Source organism: Carettochelys insculpta, chromosome 3 (assembly GCF_033958435.1).
Source record: "Carettochelys insculpta isolate YL-2023 chromosome 3, ASM3395843v1, whole genome shotgun sequence".
Taxonomy (NCBI): Eukaryota; Metazoa; Chordata; order Testudines; family Carettochelyidae; genus Carettochelys; species Carettochelys insculpta.
In genome coordinates, this window is record NC_134139.1 from 64,918,666 (window position 1) to 64,940,475 (window position 21,810).

General features: G+C 43.5%; 1 protein-coding gene across 1 annotated transcript in view; it reads right to left on the reverse strand.

Moving 5' to 3' along the window:
* Positions 1–3,152: 3,152 nt before the first annotated feature.
* The window catches only part of MSH2 (mutS homolog 2), a 103,752-nt gene continuing 85,094 nt past the window's right edge, over positions 3,153–21,810 (reverse strand). Inside the window, exons 11-16 of the mRNA XM_074988626.1 lie at positions 21,563–21,660; positions 18,289–18,534; positions 10,228–10,432; positions 9,644–9,891; positions 6,630–6,802; positions 3,153–4,657 (exon numbers count right to left, since the gene is read on the reverse strand). Coding sequence (XP_074844727.1) covers positions 4,487–4,657; positions 6,630–6,802; positions 9,644–9,891; positions 10,228–10,432; positions 18,289–18,534; positions 21,563–21,660 — 1,141 coding nt within the window. The 3' untranslated portion in view covers positions 3,153–4,486. The remainder of the gene's footprint in view (positions 4,658–6,629; positions 6,803–9,643; positions 9,892–10,227; positions 10,433–18,288; positions 18,535–21,562; positions 21,661–21,810) is intronic.

Sequence of the window (21,810 nt, forward strand, 5' to 3'; positions counted from 1 at the left end):
GGTAGAAAGAATATACTTTGTCCTTGTTAAGGGCTTTGAATACCCATTCATCCATCCTGCACTCTGTTCCGCGGTGGTGGTGGTGATGAGTGGAAAAAGCCTCAGGGCCACCAGGCTCCAGCACCGAAGTCAGAGGACACTAAACACTTCTTTATTGGTCTGGAAGGTTTACTTTGAGGGGACAGAGAGAGGAGGCCAGGGGCTGCTACTCCCGATAAACAAATCAGCAAGCTAGCCTGAGTCTGGACTTTGCAGGGTGTAGACGAGGTCCTTCAGGAGCTCAGGAGCAGGGGTCTTCTCCTTCCACTATTTCCTCAACCCCCAGGGTGAAGAGGGGGGCAGATTCCAACCCATCCTGGACCCTAAGGAGCCCAACAAGTTTCAGATGGTTTCTCTGAACTCATCATCCCTTCCCTAGATCTGGGAGTGGTATGCCACCTTCAATTTAACGATATCTACTTCAAAACTGGTGACAAGTATCAGAGAGGTAGCCATGTTAGTCTGTAGCTTCGAGAACAAGAAGTCTTGAGGCACCTTATAGACTAACATATTTTGGAGCATAAGCTTTTGTGGGCAAAGACCCACTTCATCAGATACGTGAGTGGGGGTGGTGGTTTCACCACGGTATTTAAAGAGTGAGGTTCCAGTAAAAGGAAGGGCCAGAGCTGACAAGGTCTATTCAGCAAGATGGAAGTGGCCCAGTATCAACAGCACTTATCAAAAGAGGAAAAAACAAGTCAAGTCAGAGAGGGGATGTGAGCCTTTGTCAGAATCTAGGGGGGAGATATTAGCACCCAGCGCAGAGAAACTGCCTTTGTAAGCTGCGAGCCACTCCCAGTCTCTGTTTAATCCATGGTTAATGGAGTCAAATTTGCAAATAAATTGCAGCTCAGAGATTTCCCTCTGACGATGTGCCGACCTACTCCAGGTCCCGTAGGTGCACGTGGGGTTTGATACAGCGGGGGGAGTCAGGTGGCCTGGGACCGACCACCCCACCTTTATAGCAGCCTTATATAGTGTAGCAGCAATATGTGATTCAGCGTACCTACTTTAAAACCTAGGTTTCCACAGTATTATGAGCACCAGTATTATGAGCACTCCAATTGTGAACTCCACAATGTCCTGTGGCTGTTCTAAGTTCCAATAATTCTCTGTATAGCCCCAGCTAGTGGTATTTACCGATAGTGATTGATTCATTTATTCATAACTACAATTACTTAACACTTGTCTTATATATATTTATTTGGCATAGGCTAAACACTAGGTTACATATAGCTGTATATAATTACATGTGACTTACCAATAACATCCAATGCTCCCACATCTCACCAACAACTACGTTACAGCTGCCCTTCAAGTCAGAGATATGGCTTGGTTGGGACCTTTCGTGGTGGTGACGTCCGGGTGATCAGGCCGGGGTCTGCTGTCTGGACTGGAAGTTGCTAGCCTCTGCCTCATGTCCAGGAGCCCACACCCTTGTTCCTGCTAAATCACCTTTTATACTGTTTCTTACTTGGGGGTTCAATACCTGGCCAATTAAAGCGTTTGTTACCTAATTTGGACTTTCTATCCTCCTGGCCTGTCAGAACATGTTACAAGATTTCCTCTGTCCTTGGTCATTTTCCGAACCGCCCCCCAGGACCCTCTGGTGTTGCACAACCAAGATGTTCTCTTTGGGGGGCTTCCAGCTACTTGCCCCAGCTGTTCTCTTTGGGGGCTTACTATCTGCTTGTCAGGATGTTCTCTTTGGGGACTCTCCAACTACTTGTCAACTTTCTGCTTTCTTTCTCCTGGCCTGGCTTCAGGCCTTCCCACCCTTGTATGATAGCATTCCAAGATGGAGTGTATGGTCATTCTGCCTTGTGAGTGAGGCCCGGCCACCAGGTGCTCGTGCTCCCACACTCTACATTTGATTTTTTTTGTTTCAGAACTGTCACCCTTAAATCTGCCACTGAGTGTCCAGGGAGAAGCCTGTGGGGGAACACTTCAATCTGTGGGATGAGTTGTGTCTGGGTCATTGATGCTGGGCAGATTTAGCACTCGCACCCGGACGCTTCTGGAAATGGGTGTGGTAGTCTGAGGTCTGCTCCGAAAGGTTCTCTCTCTGTTGCTGGGGTCAGACTCCCATAAGGACAGCTGCTTTACTAGGAGCCAGGTGTTCTGGGAGAAGCTGACCTAAGAGCAGAAAGCAGGCTGTTGTCCCCTCAGTCTGAAGCACATTGTAGCCAATTAGTCATGCTTATTAACTTACAGGGAATGGGGCAATATTAATTATAGCAAGGGGAAACTGGGAGGGAAAATATTTTCTTCTGTTTCAATTGCCTACTTTGAATGCTGTTCTAAATAACTTTCTCAACTGCTGTAATTCACCAACTTGTCTTTAAACATAGTAATGGGGAAGTCATTTATGTTTTGCTCTCCTCAGTTTTTGTATTGTAACAGGGTTTACATTAAATCTATTCACTTGTGACTTCACTGGGTGACAGGTTAATCAGTTAGCTGACTGGCCAGCAGGGGGAGAATGCATGATCAACTGAATTCCTACAAGCAAGTGGAGGGAAGATGATTCAGACTCAGTAAACTGTGCCAGTTTGCTGATCAAAGACATTAACTGAGATTTAGGTGAACTAAATCTAAACTTGTGGGATCTCTCTAATTTTTTTTTTTTTTGAAAATACTGTTGTGTGTGGACTGAACTGTTCAAATTTTACTTCAACTGTTTCCTACTCACAGTTCTGAGGGAGGTTGTCTCTAGCCTATGGAAGCCATCAGGTTTGCAGGGACATCAGCAGCTGTGGCCTATGCACCTGACTATAATGCAGAGGAGTGTAAGTCAGGGGCAGGTGATGGTTTGGGGCTGAGAGGGGTTTAAGTGTCACCGCCAAACACCCTGCCCCTGGGCAGAGCATCACACTCACCGCTGACCCCGTACACTGTTCCACTGCCACTGGCACATGCTGTACACAGCACTGGCAGTACTTACACACACACACACACACACACACACACACACACACACACACACACACACACACACACACACACACACACACACACACACACACACACACACACACACACACACACACACCTACCTGTCCTGACACCTGCAAAGAAACATTTTAGAATACATACTGTTTTATTTACTCCCAATTATATAAATTTTATATGTACATTGCAAGGGTGGATCCAGTTAAAACTTTCACAGTGTGTAAAAGTGTTAAAGGTAAAACAGACTCAAGATTTATAAAAACAAAATTTTCCTGGGAAGAAGCCCCCTTCCCCCAGCTTCAATTTGCCTTGGGTCACACAGTCTTACTCAATTGTCAAAACAGGTCGGCGTCTTGAAAAGGTTTGTAACTGCCGATTTCAGGTGATGGTTACCAGTTAACTGGTTCAACATTAACACCTCTAACATTAACACAGTACCTTCCTTTCTTGTGGGATTTAGAAGAATATAGGAGCAACCAAGATGGTTCCTGGGTCCTGCTGATTCTAGTTTTAGAGCTGAAATCCTGTACAATGAGTGTGCCTACATAGCACAGCTGTGAAGCTGAGCAGGCATGCTACAGAACTGTAACTCCACTTCCACGGCTGAGGAGAACAGCATGCTTAGATTAACAGCTGAAAGTTATTCTAATGAACAGCATGACAGAATTTTTACTCAAGCAAGTGATCCTCACAGGAAAATACATGAGTAGCTTATTCACAGGCTTGTAATAGGTGTTGCTAGCTTTCTTTAGATGTACTGAAAACCAGTTGATCTAATTCAGATGCTGTGCACGAATGTGAATTTCTATAAGTAATTAAGTTGACTCCTTCTAAGTATTATATGAATGTTTATGTATCAAGCAGATACACTCGTAGCAGTACTCTGCACTGTTTTATACAATTCTTTTCTAAATTGTTACTTTACAGGTAGGGTATAAGCACTGCACGTCTCTAGATTTTTTCTTAGTGACACTGCATCCCATATTTTTATGAAAATATGTTTTGAGTGAATACACAAAGCATATAAACTGCACCCCTTGCCTTCCCTTCCCTCTGTCCGTGCCCCTCTCAGCACCCTAGAGCTGGGGCCAGCAACTAGGACTCAGGGCTGAGTGGGATCCTGGAAAGCAGCAGGCCCAAAGGATGAGTAGAATCCTGGGCAGCAGTGGGCCCAGTTGCTGTGATACCAAATCCAAATCTGGGGGCACTGCAATACCCCCGCACTGCTACTTCCTATGGCTATGAACACACCGTCACTCTTTTATTCACACTTCCCTGCTATTAGAGAAAGTATTTTATTGAGAATTTGTAATAAAAGTAAAATAGCTGTAACTAAATTTTCCACAGGTTCAGTAGGTACTCATTTTAAATCGTAACAAGTCAAGAGAAAGTTGCTTTAGTACTGAGTGCAAAATATCACAGAGCACAAAACGTACAAGAAGAAGGTAGCTTCTGTGACTTTAAACAGTTCAAGCAGAGTCATTTTAGCTTTTATTCATGGAGTAACTTCTATTCGGGAAACAATTTCATTCACAAAGCCATTATTCTTTGCCAGTACTTCTGCTTTCAATTCTTTCAGTTTTGTTCTGATGTCTTCCTCAGACATGTCTGACAAGGGCAATGATTTCACTTTGTAAAGGAAATCCTGAATTATTTTTTCACCTTCCTGAAAGAAAAATGAAAGTGTATTTAATCTTTGAGATGGTTCTCTCCCCAATCCCATCAAGTATCAAGAACAGAATTTCATTAAGCACCAGAAGTTTTCCTGACATAAAAGATTTAGTATCTTGCACTAGCTTCCATGACTCCTTCCGGCAGAGCAATAAGTGTTCTTACCTTCTGATTGATGGGAGAAATCTTTTGTTGACCAACAAAATTTTGTATAGTAAATAACTATGCACATAAAGAACTATAGATTTTAAAACCTGCTAGTTTGACTAGCTAGATTTACTGTGAGTTTCATATTTAAATCCCAGACCATAATTTAACTCTAGAGCTGTGCATTAGGTGAACACAGAGACTATTTCAATATCTCTGACAACAGCTGGAATACCTGATTAGATATTGTGAAGCTATACTCCAAACAGACATGTTTTTAAAATACAAAAGAAAAGGCCAAGTTGTTACTAAGCAATCAGTGACTGGCAAGTCAAAAAAAAAGGAACACATTAAAATAAAAAAAAAAAAAAAGCTTTATGTGTTTGCCTTTAAAAAGCAGTGAGTAACTTTTTAAAACTGAAGCGATGAACAATAAAGCAAAACATTAAATGCACCAAGCAAAATGTTGCCTAGTAGTCACAATCCCTGTGCTAATAACACAATTTGTCAAGACTACAATGTTTACATAAGCCTCTAGTGCACTGTGGGACTTCCAATGCAATAACCTGTTTAATCCCATGTCTCCCACAATTGTGATTTAATTTCTTTCTATTCCTTTCCCACTCCTTATGCTGGCCAATGATGACAGTGGCTCACCAAACTGCTGATGTCTAACCTAAGGCCTGTTAAAACAAAAAAGCACTCATGTAGCACTTTAAAGACTAACAGAATAATTTATTAGGTGATGAGCTTTCATGGGACAGACCCACTTGTTCAGATCAAGACCTGCTGTGAGTCTGAGGCAAATAATCTGCATAAAAGTGGAACCCACCAAGCTAGGAGAAGCTGTGTCACAATCCCACAGTGCTCATTTTTATAAAATCATGATCTTTCATATAAAGCCTGTCTTGTAAGGTATCGGGGAAAGGTTATGAAAGTCATTTCTCTGTCTGTATATCATCAATGCATCTGAAATTATGTCTCAGAGGGATACAGCGTTAGTCTATAGCTTCAAAAACAACACTTCCCCAATTTACAGTATGTATTAGTGGCAACCATACAACACATTCACATGATTTCATAAACAAGCTGGGAATCAGTGAGATATTACCTTCCCAAAGACAAAAAAGGGGAAGTAACCAATATTCAGCTGGAGAGTCATGAAGGAAAGCAAATATAGTAGGAGACCAGCTTGGCTTAACAGTGAATTCTTTGCTGAGCTTAACACACAAAAAAGTGGCTTACAAGAACTGAAAACTTGGACAGGTGACTAGAGAAAAGCTTAAATATATTGCTCAAGCATGCAGGAGTGTAATTAGGCAGGCCAAAGCACTACTGCAGTCAGCAAGGGATGTGAACGGGAACAAGAAAGGTTTCAGCAGGTATGTTACCAATAAGATGATGATCAAGAAAGGTGTGGGACCCTTACGGAATAGGGGAGGTAACCTTATGACAGATGATGTGAAGAAAGGTGAAGTGCACAATGCCTTAGTTCCGTTCTTCGAGAAGTGCTGCTCGGAGCCATTTGAGTTAGGTGTGCAAGAGGGGAGCAGAGGGATTTAGGATTTTACTGATCCCAGAGGACTTCAGGAACAATGGGGGGACATCCATTGTTTCCAGTCTCCTAAATTGGGGTTAGTAAAATTGAGAGTTTACTATACAGCAAAATACAATGCTGCAACCTAATCGTTCATAGAAAGGATGAAAAGCTTTTGCCAGTCACCAGCTTTTTTATTCAAAATCATCATACAACTTTTTTTCAGCGAACAATGGTTAATCAAACAGTCTTGCATAGATTTTGTTTGACTACATTAACAAACCTCTTTCTCTCTGTAGTGTCTCTTAGCTGCTGGTTCTTCCTCGGATTCTGCAGGTTTTCCAATATTTTGGAACTCCTCTAGCTCCAGAGCCTTCTCTTTCGCACACGCTATTACATGCTTTGGAAAAGCAGCAAGCTCTGCTACGTGTATTCCAAAACTCTGATCACACACACCTGAAGAACAGAAAAAGTCAACTTTCAACAGAAAGTATTTACAATGACTAACAGATCATAAAAACAAGCCCTTCGATATTTCTGTCTTTTTGGGAAGAGAGATACACAGTTCAGGTTCTCCCACTATTTCCTGACTTTAGTCTATGTTTTGCAGATACTACAAAATACATTCTCATTGTCTACAGTCCTGCTTAGAATAGTTCAAAGACATTACATGCCATTTAAAATACAATAATTTTTGTCTTCAGTATCTTAGTACTATTTACAATTGTTTTAATACTTTTTCTTTCCTCACTTTCACCCAAGCACTGAAACTCACTGACCATTTGTAGTAGAACTCTGCTGCATATAATTAGCTATGCCACGACATAAGTCCACTAATACCAACAGAAAATTGTAAAGGAACTTGGAGATTTACTTTATATATTTTGATGGTTGATGACATACTCCTTTCACCTCAGACTTTAAGTCCCATAGGAACCATCATGATCATCTGAACTAACCACGGATCCTCATCCAGTCACTCCTGTAACAGGCGCAGAGCCCCTTGCTGTTACTCAATTCCTCAAAACTTGATTTAAAGCCTTCAAATCATTCATTCTAGTTCAAACAAGCAAGCAACCCATGTCTCAGCACTGCAGAAGACGACAAAAATTCTACAGGGTCTCTGACAATCAACCTAGGGGAAAATTCCTTACAAACTCCAAATACTTTGATCAGTTAGAGTGAGTTTGTGGGTGAGACCTTCCAGACAGAGACCCAAGAAATTTCTCTGCAGTAATTCAGAGACCTTTCCATCTCGTTGATAGCCAATTTACTTCCATGTGTTCTTGTGCCAATATTTGATCTTAATTTAAATAGCTTCTCTCCCTACCTGGTGACTTCTCTCTATAAATCTATCAAGAAGGACAACTGTATCTCTCCTCAGCCTTTGTTACGTTAGACTAACTCAGTCTCCTCTTGTAACATAGGATCTCCATTTCTCCCATCATCCTAGTAGTCCTTCTCTGCACTTATTCCAGTCTGAATTAATCTTTTTTTAAAACTCTGGACACCATGTGGATGCCCTGGAGAGTGTCCAGCAGGACACCAGAATTGCGCACATTACTCCAGATGAGATCATATCGGTACCTTGTACAAAGGTACCGTGCAGTCCTGTAGCACCTTAAAGCCTAACAATTTCATTTATTAGGTAATGAGCTTTCATGGGTAAGACCCACTTCTTCAGTTCTTAAAATTGTTAGTCTTCAGTGTGTTACAGGAGTGTTTTGTGTGTGTGTCTGCAGACTAACAAGGCTACAGGACTGGGGTGAGTTTGTGCGTGTGTGTGTGGCCGCAGACTAACAAGGCTACTCCTCTGAAACTACTGTACAAAGGTACTAATGCTCTCCTCTTTCTCTTGGAAATCCCTTGCCTAATGCATACTTGGATCGCATTAGCTTTTTTCACAATTGTGAATGACCAATACACCCAGCCTTTCTTCTCCTATGCCAATTCCAATGGATAAGTCTCTGGCTCAGGGGCGGGCAAGATCCAGCTCAGCCCACCAAGTTTTTCAATCTGGCTGCAGCCAGCCCCTCGTGGACCTTCAGGCACAGAGAAGCTGCAGGGCTCAAAGTGTCTGACTGTTCCATGTGGCTATCTGAGCTACAGGGAGGTAGGGGGAAGGCTTCATGTGTTCCTATCAGCCAGATACCAGTCAATGGGAGCTGAGAGATTGTGCTGAGGGTGGAGGCAGAGTGCACGAAGCTTCCCCCTGCTCAGTGCAGACAGCAACATGGAGCAGACAGCCACTTTGAGTGGTCTGGCACCCCACTCCCTTGACAGTTCACCTTTCAGCATGACTCCACTGTCGTCTCCCCTTTAACCAGTTCCTCGTTCAGCTTTTGATTCTCTCTTTAATCCCTATCTTCTCCACTTTAAAGCATCTAATAGTTATAGACACAGAAAATTATTAATGAAATCCAGGAAGGTTAGATCTACTGCATTTTCTGTCAGAAACTCAGTTATCATCTTCAAGAAGCTGCGTTGCATTTTACCTGAATTACTGTGTAGCAGTAGGTCTTACATGCAATTTGGAAGAGGAAAATAATTAAGGTCAAACTTTTGGACATGTAATTTCCTGAATAACGTTTTCCCTCTTTTCTTAAATACAGGAAACATATTTGCATTCTCCAGCAATTCATTAAAAATCCTTGCTTTTGGGCTTGCAATTTCATGTGCCACTTCTGCTGAGGGAAAAATAACCTTTTTCTAGATATCAACTGTTGCAGAAGTAAGTTAGCTGATATCTTCTGTGTTTATAATGTCATACATTGAAACATTTGCTAATTAAGATACGTGAATTTGAAACATACTGTTCTTTTTACCATTTTACTGAACTGTTCTGCCAAACTCTAACACTGATCCTTCCTGTAGAAACAAGTTCTAATCTTTTGCTCTAAAACTCAATTTTAATGCATGAAATATCCCAGAGCAATTATAGGTAGTACATTCCTTAGGCAAATGCAGACCTGTGAAATTTTGAGGGGGATTTTGTTGATAACATAATGTTCAAAACAGGACAAAAAGCTTTAACTTATGTTGTAGAACTAAGTCTGAGGATTAGAAAACAACTCATTCCATTATAAAATGTGCTAATTTTCATCTGTATTCACCAAGAGATGCAGCTTTCTGTAGATAACAGAGAAATGCAACAAATCATTAGTGATGGCTAAGAAGAGCCAAGACCTTGTATCAGAGTAAGAAAGGCACCTTCATGTCTTTTCGTAGGAAAGGCTCTCTTTTCCTCTCCCATGGCATCTGATAGTTTTATCTTTTTCAGCATTTACAAGAGCTCACCTTTCTTGACACGGTAAAGCATAGTCAGCATCTCATCAGTGGTTAGTGCTGTAACATGTAAATTATTCACAGTTGGCACTTCGTTAGCAAGTTCTGTCAGTTCATGAAAGTGTGTGGCAAACATACAGAAGGCACAAATTTTGCTGGCGATATATTCCGAAATAGCCCATGCCAACCCAAATCCATCATAGGTTGAAGTTCCTCTTCCCAACTCGTCAATGATGATTAAAGAGTTTTCAGACGCTGTCCTAAAATCAACACATTTTTCAAAGTTTAGATTGTTTAAGCTCTCTGAAATTCAAAATTTAGTCTAATGCCAAGACAAACAGTTAACTGTAAGGATATTCTATAAAAAATATTATGTAAAATGAATGATTATTAGATCTGCATGACAATGTGAGAACAAAACCGGGTACTCATTAAGTAAAACATACAGGCTGTTCTCATCTAGAAGCACCAGTATCTATGGTGATAAGGTACAAATTTTCTCATGAATAGAAAGAAAAATGCTACAGCACAAAGAAATCCTGTATGATAGCCTCCTTCCAACATTTGATGAAGCAAAAAACAGGTACAGTTCTTACCGAAGAATCGAAGCAGTTTCTAGCATTTCTGCCATGAAAGTCGAGACGCCCTTCAACTGACTGTCTCCTGCTCCTACCCGAGCCAGAATACAATCCACAATAGTGACTTCCGCTGAGTCACATGGTACAAAGCACCCAATTTGGGCCATAAGAACTATCACTCCAGTCTGGCGAATGTATGTTGATTTCCCTCCCATGTTAGGGCCTAAGAAATGAAATTTTGATAAGAATTTAATAAAGTAGCTTCTTCTCCTTTGTACCAATAGCTTTAAGAGATTCTTAAGGTTAATGGCTCTGAAGGTAAATATAATCTAAAATCGACATGGAAAATGCATCTTTGTCCTTAATCAACAACTGCAACAAGCAGCTCAGCTTCGTGGGTGGGCTTGTTAGCAACTGCACATTCATGACCGATATTCTTCCTAAAGAAGATTTTTTTAAATAACCTCTCTTCTCAAAAATATGAGCAACAATCTAAAGGGCACAGATGTACCTCTAACCTACAGCAAAGCTACAAGGGTTTAATTTTATGTTTAATCTTGATAGTGTTTCTGGTCAACAATGAATGCAGTTTGTTTGAAGTCACAAGATAATACAGTTACTCACCTTGTAGCTGCTGTTCTTCGAGATGCACTGCACCTGTCCATTCTGATGTGCACGCTTGGCTGTTGGAAGATTTTTCCCTAGCAGCTCCCGTCAGGCCAGCTGTTGTCCCCCCTGTGGCAACACTGCCTGTAACTACCCCGCCAACCTGACCTCCTGCTCAGTTCTTTCTTGATGGATGATCCGGTGGGGGGTGGAGGGGTCCAAAATGGACAGGAGCAACACATCTGGAAAAACAAGTTACAAGGTAACTGTTTTTCCTTTGAGTGATTGCTCCTGTGCATTCTGGTATGTGACGTACCAGCAGTATGCCCTGGAGGTGGGGCCAGATCCTACCTTTACCTGGTAGCCAACTACAGGACCCACACTGCCAAACCTGGCATCTCCCTAGACCTGCTGTACCAGGGCATGATGTGAGGTGAAGGCATGTGTCAACGACCATGTTGCTGCCCTACAGATGTCTGAGACAGGCACGTGCACAAGGAACACCAATGAGGTAGTCTGGACCCTCATTGATGGGCTGGGCAGGGCAGGGCAAGGCAGGGACTCTGTCTGGCCTGCTCATAGCAGATGTTAATGCACAATGTGATCCAGGACAACAGGTACACAGCAGTAACGGGGCATTTATGCGTTCCACAAATGACACAAATTTGGGGGAGCTTGCAGAACGGTTTAGTCCTGTCAATACAGAAGGCTAGAGCACTCCATATGTCCAAGGAGTGCAACAACCTGTCCTGATCCCAGGCATGAGGTTTAGGGCAAAAAATGGTAGAAAGATATCCATCCTAGTTAACACGAAAGGGCATTACAACCTTCAATAAAATGCAGGATGCAGACGCAGGTGCACTTCATTCCTGCAGAACAACATATAAGGGGATTCAGATGTCAGGGTCCTCAGCACTGACACCCTCCTGGCCGAGGGAATGGCCACCAGCAATGCCACGTCATACAACAGGTACACTAACAAGCACGTGCTCACATGTTCAAAGGGATGGGCCACCAACCAAGATAATATCCGATTAAGATCCCAGGGAGGCACCAGATCTCTTACCAGAGGGTACAACCATCCTTAAGGACGGTGAAACCACCCTTACAGCTTCTTAAGGACCGTTAAGGAACCACACCACCATTGGGTCCCCAAACAGCGACTGATAGTCACTAGGTGAACCATGAGGGACACCACCACCAGCCTCTCAAGTTTAAGGTACAGTAGATAATCCAGAACAAAGGGGGACAGATGCCCCAGAGGGGAAAATCCTTTTAGCGGTACACCACAAGGAAAACAGTTTCCATTTGGCCATACAAGTCACTCTGACGGATGGCTTTCAGTTGCCCAGTAACACTTTGTCCAATGCCACTGAACAGTGGAGCCCCAAGCAGTTCAGCCATGTAGTCTCCATGCCATGACGTGTAGGGAGTCTAAATTGGGTGCCTCAACTGACCATATTCCAGTGTCAGAAGACTGGGCAACAGAGGAAGAGATACGGCCCTCACGGTCATCAGGTCCAGGAGGGTGGTGTACCAAACGTGCCTGGGTCAAACCAGGGATATGAGGTTTACCTCTGCCCTGTCCTGGTGGATCTTGAATAGGACCCCGGGTATCAGAGGGAATGGGGAGAATGCATACAGGAGCTGACCTGACCATGACATATCGCAGGTATCCAAGAGGGATCCCCTGGCATGGCCCTGAAATGAACAAAACTGAGGGCATTTCCTGTAGAGGCGGTTAGCAAAAAGATCCACCCTAGGATATCCCCACTCCTGAAACAGGGACCTGGGTACTTCTCCCCTCAGGGACCACTTGTGAGACTGAAAGGACTGACTAACACTATCTGCCGGGCTGTTTGGCCCCCTTGGCAGGTATAACACCTGAATGACTGTGTCCTGCTTCATGCAGCAGTTCCACAGACGTATCACCTACTGGCACAGAGGTGAAGACCTGGCCCCTCTTTGCTGGTTGATGCAGAACATAGCAGTAGCACTGCCCATGAAGACTAGTAATAGCTGCCCCGGAGATGTACCATTAACGCCTGGCACAACAGGAGAACCACCTGTAGCTCCCTGACATTGATCTGGAGGAACAGGCTGTGTTCCATTCACAACGACTGGTTCCAAACTGCCCAAGTGTGCACCCCAACCCGTGTTCAAAGTGTCCATTACCAGGGTCAGCTGGGACTGAGTCTGGGTGAAGGGTACCCCCTCGCCCACCACCTCTTCCTGCAGCCACCACTCTGGGGACCCTAATGCCACTGCCTTCAGTGTGACTAGCACATTCTTACGGCTCCTGGCCAGTCGAAACACCGACGCCAGTCATGCATGCCTGGGGCAGAGGTGGAGAAGAGCTGGAGCACATACATGCAGGGGGCCACACGTCAAACAGCTTTATACAACGTTTGACCCTGGCTGTCCAGCAGCACTTTAGGGCTAGGATAACATCCACCATGATATGTGGATGAGTCCCTGGGAACAAGGCTCACGCTGCTCTCTAGTCTAACAGGGCCCCGATGAACTCTATCCTCTAGGTGGAATTCAGGGCAGATTTGGGAGCATTTAGTATGAGATCCAGACCCCTGAGAGTGTCCAGGATGAACCGTACCTGGTGCATGACCAGCTCCTGGGACTGGCCCATTATGAGCCAGTCATCCAGTTATGGAAAACCTGGATGCCCCCTTGCAAAGGAAGGCAGCCACCACCGGCACACACACTTTTTGTGAAAACCCGGGGGGCCACGGCCAGGCTGAATGGCAATGCTGTGAACTGGTAGTGATGGCTTGTCCCAATGAACCTGAGAAACCAGAGGCGGGCAGAGGTAATCAAAGTGTGAAAACAGGCATCCTATAGGTTGAGAGCAACAAACCAGTCGCCTGCATCCGAAAGTGTGATAATAGAGGCCTGGGACACCATGCAGAATTTCAACCCTTTTACAAATGCGTTCAGCTTTCTGAGGTCCCTAACATGCCAGAGGCTCCCCTTGGCCTTGGGAATGAGAAAACAACCGGAGTAGAAACCCCACCCCAAAATTCCCTGGGAACATCCTGCATAGCTCCTAGGGACAACAGGGGCTGTACCTCCCGAATGAGGACCTGCTTGTCAGAGGGCTTAGGGGCCTGGGAGGAAGGGAGGGAATAGAATTGGACAGTGTATCCCACTCGTACTGTGCTGAGAATCCAGCGGTCTGAGGCGATCCAAGCCCAGATTCAGCAGAAGTGGATAATCAGTTGATAAACTGTGGGGAAGGATCCTGAAGGTCCACAAGTGCTCTGCTCCCAGGTGTGCCCTCAAAAGTGGTGGGTTTAGGCTCCTGCTGCTGCTGCTTCGATGCTGGTCCTGGGATGAGGAAGAAGGTCGCTGCATTCCCCTAAGGTCCGAGTGCCGACCCCTATGCCTGCCCTGGTCCTGCTTGAAATATTCCTCCAGGAATGTGAGGGGCTAATACAGCTGTACATGCCCGCCCTGGGGGGCCACAAGGTGGATACCCAATGACTTCAGGAGTGACCCTAGAATCCCTGAGGCTGTGCAAGTGGGAGTCAGTTTTCTCCACAAAGAGCCGCTGCCCATCAAAGGGTAGGTCTTGGATGGTGTGCTGCACCTGTACTGGCCTGACTTCTACCGACAGCTGCATCCATGGCCATAGTGAGGGCTGCTGAGTCTGAGTCCAGCATAGTCTGAAGAGCCATGAGAAACACTGGGGGAGGTGGGCTCTGGGACTGGAGCCCCCACAGCAGCTAAAGGGTCCTCCTGCCCTCGGGGTGCCACTGACAGGGACCAAGGGGGTGTACCCTGACTTTGCATCTGGTGTTAGGCCTAGGGAGTCCAAAAGGGCCATTGCACCAGTGCCTGCCACTGAGGGGGACCATGTCTGCACCAGGAGTAGTACCTAGACCTGGATTGGTACCAGGAGCTGAGTGACACCAGAGAGTCTGCCTCAGAGTTGGAAGTGTAGTCCAGAGCAGACCAAGGCAGAGCATTCCCGGATGGTGCATGTGAGTGGTACTTCAGGGATGTGCTATGGAATGACACGGCCTGTGGCTTACCCCTGTGCTTAGGAGCTAAAGGTGCTGATGACAGGTAAGGCAGACTTGACCCCTGCATTGCAGGAAGAACCTCAGGTGCCACCAGCCTGCCCAACACTTGTGACACTGGTAACAGAGCCATAAATGTGGCTTATGGTACAAAGGAGGACTGTCCCGGTGCCGACCACGCTGGTTGCTGCGGCCTGCATGAGAAGTGGTCCCGGTGGCTGAAGGGATGCTCGTGCCATCGTCAGTGTTGGTGCCGTTACTGTGTACGCCAGTAATGGAGTGAGAATTGGTGGTGGGACTGGCCAAAAACTACATGCTGGGGACCACAGCTAGTAGCAGAGGGTCACAGGCAGAAACAGTCTTTTTGGGGGAGAGGCCAGGAGAGGCTCTGGGCGTGCGATGGGTGGACTAGAACATGCCGCCAATTCAACTAATTCCCTGGTGGCCTTGGAGATATCTGGCACGGAAGGAAGGTCTACGTCCTCCACAATCACCAGTACTGGACAGACTACTGATGCTGGACTTGATGGACTTGCTTGTGGGCTCACAGTTGACAGTGTCGGGGTTGGTGCTGGGTGTGCAGCCGCTTGTGCTCGTGACAGCCCGGGGCCCCTCCAGGATCTGCTGGAGAGAGAAGAGAAGCCTCTCTGCACTCTTTTTTTTTTTCTTCAGCATCAAGGAGCGTATCAAGCCCCTGACTTCTGTGCCGGGGAGTGCAACCACAGCCAGGGAGCAGTCTTAGATGCTGGGTAGTGATGCCAAAACTCCATGTCTGGCCTAGACACCAAAGCATCGCACAAGGATGCTGGCATGCTCCACACCGATGAAGATAAGTCAGCTCTTGGGGTTGGAGAACTGATTCCATAAGGGTCAGCTTCAGTCTCTGATGCGTTTCTTTCTTTCTCCTAGTTTGAATGATCTGCAAATAAAACACTTATCTTGCAGGTGACTCTCCCCCTGGCACTTAAGACAAGCAGAGTGAGGGTTACCCTTTGGCATGAGGTTCCCACATCTCTTACTCTGTTTGAAACCCTAGGGCACCACCAAGTGAGGGGAAAATCCCCTCAAAGATTAACAGCAATAACTACTGATTAATAAACAAAGAACTGCTAACTAGGGAATGCCACCAACTGTGAACCAGCAGTAGATGCTCCAACAACCATCAGTAGGCAGAAAGAAGAAACTGAGCAGAGGTCAGGTCGGCAGGGATATTTATAGGCAATGTTATCCACGTTGCTGCAAGGGGAGCTACAGCTGACCCAACAGGTAATGCCAGGGAAAAATCTTCTGAGAGCTATGCATGCACACATACATCAGAATGCACAGGAGCAATCGCTCAAAGAACTACTTTCTTCACTTCTCTACACAGCTAGTTTTAAAATGATTTATTAGGCAAAGGAAACATTAAATAGTGAGTGTTTGATTGTTTCTGGTCAGCTAACTTGTTCAGGAGCTTTGGAAAATCTCATTGTACATCTTTCTGTTTCTGTAACGCCTACACACCCTTGAAAATTTGGCTTCACGTTCTTCCAATTTTCAGAATTAAAAGAACTTGTCCTCTCCCACCTCATTTTCATTACTAAATTGGAAGAGGAAAACAAGCTGTCCTGATTTTTCAGCATCCAGTCAGTTTCTCGTATTTGATTTAACACACTCTGAGCTCGCTAGACCCGGGGGGAGGGAGCCCTGAGCCTTGTGGGCCAGATCAGGCTAGCTGTGACTGGCTCTGGCCTGCAGGCTCTGCCCGGTGGGGGCAGAAAGCAATGCCACCACTGAGCCTGCTCCCCCTCCCTGGCTGGAACTCACATCTGGAAGATGCAGGGAGAAACACCTCTCTATGGAGCATTTCTCCATGTTGCTGTTCCCCCAGGCAGCCGCCACATGCAGAAGTTACCACCCCTCCCTGTCACCCAGACTCCTCCACTCCCAGCTGCACCTGCCACCCCGCCTGCCCAGACCCCCTCTCAGCCTGTTCCTGTACCCTCTGTCCCACCCAGACCCCACACCTTCTCCTCAGAAGCCCCCTCCGACACACACTGAATCCTGAACCCCCTCCTCCCAGTTTTGCTCCCACCCTGAGCCCCAACAAGAGTTAATCAGGTTCAGGGCTTCCCCAGGCCAAAGCTCCCCCTTCTTTACCCCCCTGTCCATTGTGCTGGAGTGTGAGCAGAGTAAGGTTTCTCAGTCAGGGGCCACGCCAGTGAGGGTTTTTCGAGATTTTTTTTTTTTTTTTTATGTGGCCCTGACTGATTTTTCTGTGGGTCACTGGCCCCCAACCCAACATAAGGTTCCTCGCCCCTGCACTAGACAAATAAACCACTGCTGCGGCACTTCTTTATGTAAATCACTCTAACAGGTTATAAGAAGTTTAGGCCTAAACATAGGTTGTCAATTTTAAATTTAAATAAATTTTCAAAAGATGTGTTTAGTTTACAGTCCCCCCCCCTTCCCCACCACATACACATATACTTCTAAACCACCCATTTTTATCCACTCTGGTAATAGAAAAGTATAGCAGATTATTCACATTAAAGATGAACTTTCACTGGAAAAGTACATATAAAGTACAGATGCTATTTTTGACAAATTACACATCTATACACTATATAGGTAACTACACTGTCTACTAGATAAATTAAAATTTATAGTGCTTGTAAAATCTACCAGAAAGTAATCAGCCCTCATATTATCAATGCTACATGAATACATCTCCACTGGCAAGTCACATTAGCAATAACCTCTGAACTAAGACTGCAGACAAAAAGTTTCAGCTACAATGACCTACTTATCAAAAATGAAACAGCAATATAATGAAATGAATTCTGGGCTCTTTCGAGGCAGAAACATTCACCTGTGTGTTAATTCATAATGCTAACTCAGGTGTTCACAGTTTCTGTGGAAAACATGTACACCTTTTCACCTCCTAAAGTGCTATGCGATTTACTAATAACTTTATATGATCTCCCTCTCTTCTACCCACACAATCTCGTTTAAATGTCATTAGACCTCCAAATATCATAATCAGCATTCCCACAAGTATACCTTTAGTTACAAACTTGTTGACCCAATGTAATGATTTTAAAGACTGGTAAGTCTCCCTGTATAAAGTACCCAGCACTGAATGAAATGTTTTCTAAGGACATCATGACAACATTTTGTTTTAAAACACATGCTTACTAAGCATAACCACCACAAAAAAAAACAAGTAGTGCTGAAACTGCTTATGAAAGCCAGTCTCATCTTTTTTTTTTTCCAAAACTTGATCCAAATGCCAGCACTGCTATAAGTAAATCACTAACTGATCTCTAACCCCTTACTTATAAAGCACTTATTGACAGACTTTTATAAAAAAAAATTCCTACAAGACATTCTTCAGAATTGATACAGACTGAGTTTAAACGAAAACTAAAAACACTGCATATAAACCAGTCTTTACCAGTAATAATATGGAACATCTGCTTGCTCTTCTCAAAGTTAACATCATTGGGGATGAATGCTATGTCATCTTGAGCTTCAATGCACGGGTGTCTGGAGCCTTTCAGCACAATCCTTCCTTGTCCCTTTCCCAGAATGACTGGACGTACATAGGGCACAGGAGCACCATTTGATACATGAGCAAAACTGACAACAGCATCTAATTGAGCTATCACGTCATTCATTGTCTGTATTGGCTCCACATAACCTGTTTAAAGGCAAAAAAAACCCAGAAAAATGCATCTAACACTGTACTGAATTTATAATTTACACAAACAAAATTTAAGGAAATTTTAAACCTAAATTTGAACAAAAACACAGTAAGTCTTTGGGGGCAGGGTCTGTCCCTCCTTTCGTGTTTGTGCGTTTGTTTCTTATAGTGTCCACAGAATTCTGAGGACACTATAAGAAATCAAAAGACTGCAATTTATAATGAAACTACATAGGATATCACAAATACAAGTCCAACTCCCCTTGCACATGCTTTCCACTCAATTACTGTGATCTAGTCCCAAAACTCATGTTTTTTAAATTAAATTTTGCTTTAAAGCAAACATGGAAACCAAGGACATCAAGAATACATCTTTGATAAAACTCCATTCATCTTACAGACTGCCTACTGCAGACAACTGCGACATCTTGGAGTAGAATGATAATGAAAATGTGTACAACAGACTGACTGCTCATGTGACAGATCACCACACATGAAGTCAGAGTCATTGTGTGATTCCTACACTAAGCCCACAGAGATAGGATGCTTTCAGTCTATAATGGAGAGAAGGCATCCCAATTACTAATTGCCCCAATGGCTTCAGAAAAGGGGGAAACTTATTTAAAATATGCTCAAAATAACCAGGTAGCCTTTCCCTCCCACGTTACCTCTGATAACCACTATTTGGATGTGGCATGAAAGCAAGATAGAGTGAGACTGTGTAGATGTTTAAATTCTATAACCCGTGTTAATATCATTAAATATCTGTTCAAATCACAGAAGATTAAGGTAGAAAGTGACCTCAGGAGGTCCAAAGCCCTGCTCAAAGCAGGGCCAACCCCAACTAAATCATTCCAGCCTGGCCTCTGAAAAGCCTGACCTTTAAAATCTCTGTGGATAGAGATTCCACCACCTTCCTAGGTAATCCAGTGCTTCAGCACCCTCCTAGTGAAATAGGTTTTTCCTACTATTCAACCTAGATATCTGTCACTTCAACTTCAGACCACTGCTTCTTGTTCTATCATCTGCCACCCCTGAGAACAGCCTAGCTCCATCCTCTTTGGAACCCCAATTCAGATAGCTGAAGGCTGCTATCAAATCCTCTCCCCACACCCATTCGTCTCTTCTGAAGACTAAATAAGCCCGTTGAGAGCATTTGCAGTGACTTAACTACAGACCTGTAATTACTTTAATATTTGTAAGTGGAACAGCTTGTCAAAAGAAGAGAGCAGTACAGTTCAAAAAATTCACTCCAAAAAATTCTACCAGGCAATTTTCACTCTCTCACTGGGCCTTAACTAACCCCATTGATTCTCACTGCACAGCAGGATGCAGAGCAGCAAGAAGGCTTTTTTAAAAAGGTCACTTGCAATTAAGAGTTGTACACCCAATGCAGACAATAGAGTTTCTTTATAGTGTCTTCACTGGAGGAAGACAAAATATGTTTAGATACAGACGTATATATCTCTGGACTTGTGTTACAACACCAGTGAAGTCTTTAAATGAGCTGAGAGACCTACTTTTATGTCTGCTGGAGATTTATTGTAGATGTAATCTTTTCATACCTTGTAACTGGCTTTCATGCAGCTGCTCACTCAAACCGTAACACATTAAAGCAAAAGACAGAACTAATAGCTACAGCACACTGCAAACTATGAAAATAAGACCCAGCCAAGCCAAAGGAAATGCTTGCTTTGCAATGTATTAGTGAATAATATACCATAGTATCAGAAAAAACACAAATACAGTTAACTCTTTCATATCTGGCATTTTATTATCCAAAACTCTCAAACAACTGGCATTTTAATCATAAGTAAATTTTAGTTTTGTTTTCCATATGCACAGTATAGCGAAAGTAAATACAAATAAATACAGCAATTGTAGTATAAGTTAGCAGTGTACAATACTTCTGTTAGTAAACAAAGTACTCTGCATACATTTTTGTTTGTTTTTAATACCCAATTTTGTTTTTCTTTAGTGTTATGCATTGCTAGGTATACCTCTCTATTATCCAGAATATTTGAATATCCAGCAAACTCCTGGTTCCAAAGCTGCTGGATATGAAAGAGTTCACTATATATGCAATTCCAACTGACTATAATTAAGCAAATGAATATAACAGAAATTGAGAATAAAAGTTAAATTAGTTTTATGCAAGAAAATCATTATGGGGGGTGGAGGGGGTTGCTGCCTCTAACTCCTGATATAAGTAAACAACATTTAATATAAAACTTCAGTGGAGAGCAAGAGATTCAGTCTTCTAAACATTTTTTATTTCTTTAATTATGGTACCCAGATACAGACTACGATCTACAATGTCCATAATCTGGAACTGTTTACATGTCAGAACGAGAAATCTTGAAGTAATTTTCATGCTTTCTATTCTACAGCAACCATATCTCTCTGTTCCAGGGAGATATGGGGTGGGGAGGGAGGGGCAGCTAATTAATTAATGATCCGTTTGCACCTAACATTTTTGCCTCCTTGTTTGGCTCCTGGTTACTCATTCTCCTATTTCAATACTTGCAAGTTCAACACATGCCACTCAAAAATGACTTCAAAGATGGCTCTTGAAAACAATTTACATAATATGAGCATTTATCGGCTCAACTGAAAGTTCTTAAAGTATTCATAAAGATACAGAAGTTTTTTTCACTATTTTTAGCTTAATGATGCATAACTCTCCGCTCTTTCCTTATCAGGCCAGCGATTCATTTAAATAAAGCTTGTTAACGACAATTTTTTTTTTCCAGATCATTACGTTCATGAACCTTTTAACTTTTTCCCTAAAACTTTAAGAACTGCTCTGCATGAAACTCTGCTTCCAGGTAAGTTACAATAATTTAGCACCCTTCACCTAGGAATGTTTAACATTTTGACCATCTGAACAGGTGACCAGTGCTTGAAACCAACTGCAATTATAAATACTTTTCCTTATGTATACAGGGAACAAGAAAAGAATAAGGAAAGACTATAGTAAATTCTGCAAATATTTCAGCTTATTTCATTTGTTAACCCTACTTACCAGAAGCAATATTTATGATTTCTTTTACAATGGCTTCCTGAGCCTCTTCATACTCTTCTCTGCTTTTTGTGTAGTCTTCATTGAAGGAGCTCAATTTACTGTGAACAGAATCACAGTATTTCAAGTTGATGTTCTCTCAAGTCTGTGCTACCACTTTCTACAATACACCACTTTTTGTTTTCTCTCTTAGCATCCAGCTATTGTCCTGTGTGTTCCAATTGGGGAGAGCAATCTGATAGTCAAGGTGC